At 23.9% G+C, this 451-nt stretch overlaps 1 protein-coding gene across 1 annotated transcript in view; it reads right to left on the bottom strand.

Annotated features, from left to right (window-relative positions):
• Positions 1-445, bottom strand: part of LOC113222463 — a 1,404-nt gene extending 959 nt beyond the window's left edge. The window contains exon 1 of the mRNA XM_026452101.2: positions 118-445. Within this exon, the coding sequence (XP_026307886.1) occupies positions 118-408 (291 nt within the window). The 5' untranslated portion in view covers positions 409-445. The remainder of the gene's footprint in view (positions 1-117) is intronic.
• Between the last annotated feature and the right edge of the window lie 6 nt (positions 446-451).

Raw genomic sequence — 451 nt, 5'->3', positions numbered from 1 at the left:
TTTTTTTACAAATAAAACGTTTAGTTTTTTTACAAATAAAACGTTTAGTTTTTTTACAAATAAAATGTTTAGTTTTTTTAAAAATAAAACGTTTATTTTTTTTTTTTAATAAATTACCCACATAAACATCGTGATAACATAAACTAACGAATGTAATAATTTGGCTGTATTAGGTGAGTTTCTTTGATAAGTTGATATATTTATATTTCCAAAATTGCCATCAAAAATTGAATCAATCGTATATAAATCAGTATTTTCTTCCCGATGATCTGAATTGTTTAATAAATTATTTTCGATTAATTGTTCTGCTTCTTCTAAAACGCCATCACTTGACTCACCATTGTCTTCTAACAAATTTTCATCAAAAACCATATATGTTTTATCCATAACGTCATCATATATATTCATTTCATTTAACAATTCGTTGGTTGTTAGGTTATCTACATCTTCG

The sequence above is a fragment of the Piliocolobus tephrosceles genome, unplaced genomic scaffold, assembly GCF_002776525.5.
Source record: "Piliocolobus tephrosceles isolate RC106 unplaced genomic scaffold, ASM277652v3 unscaffolded_31337, whole genome shotgun sequence".
NCBI classification, from domain to species: domain Eukaryota; kingdom Metazoa; phylum Chordata; class Mammalia; order Primates; family Cercopithecidae; genus Piliocolobus; species Piliocolobus tephrosceles.
The sequence above is the reverse complement of the archived record's forward strand: the minus strand, read 5'-3'. Positions and strand labels throughout refer to the sequence as shown.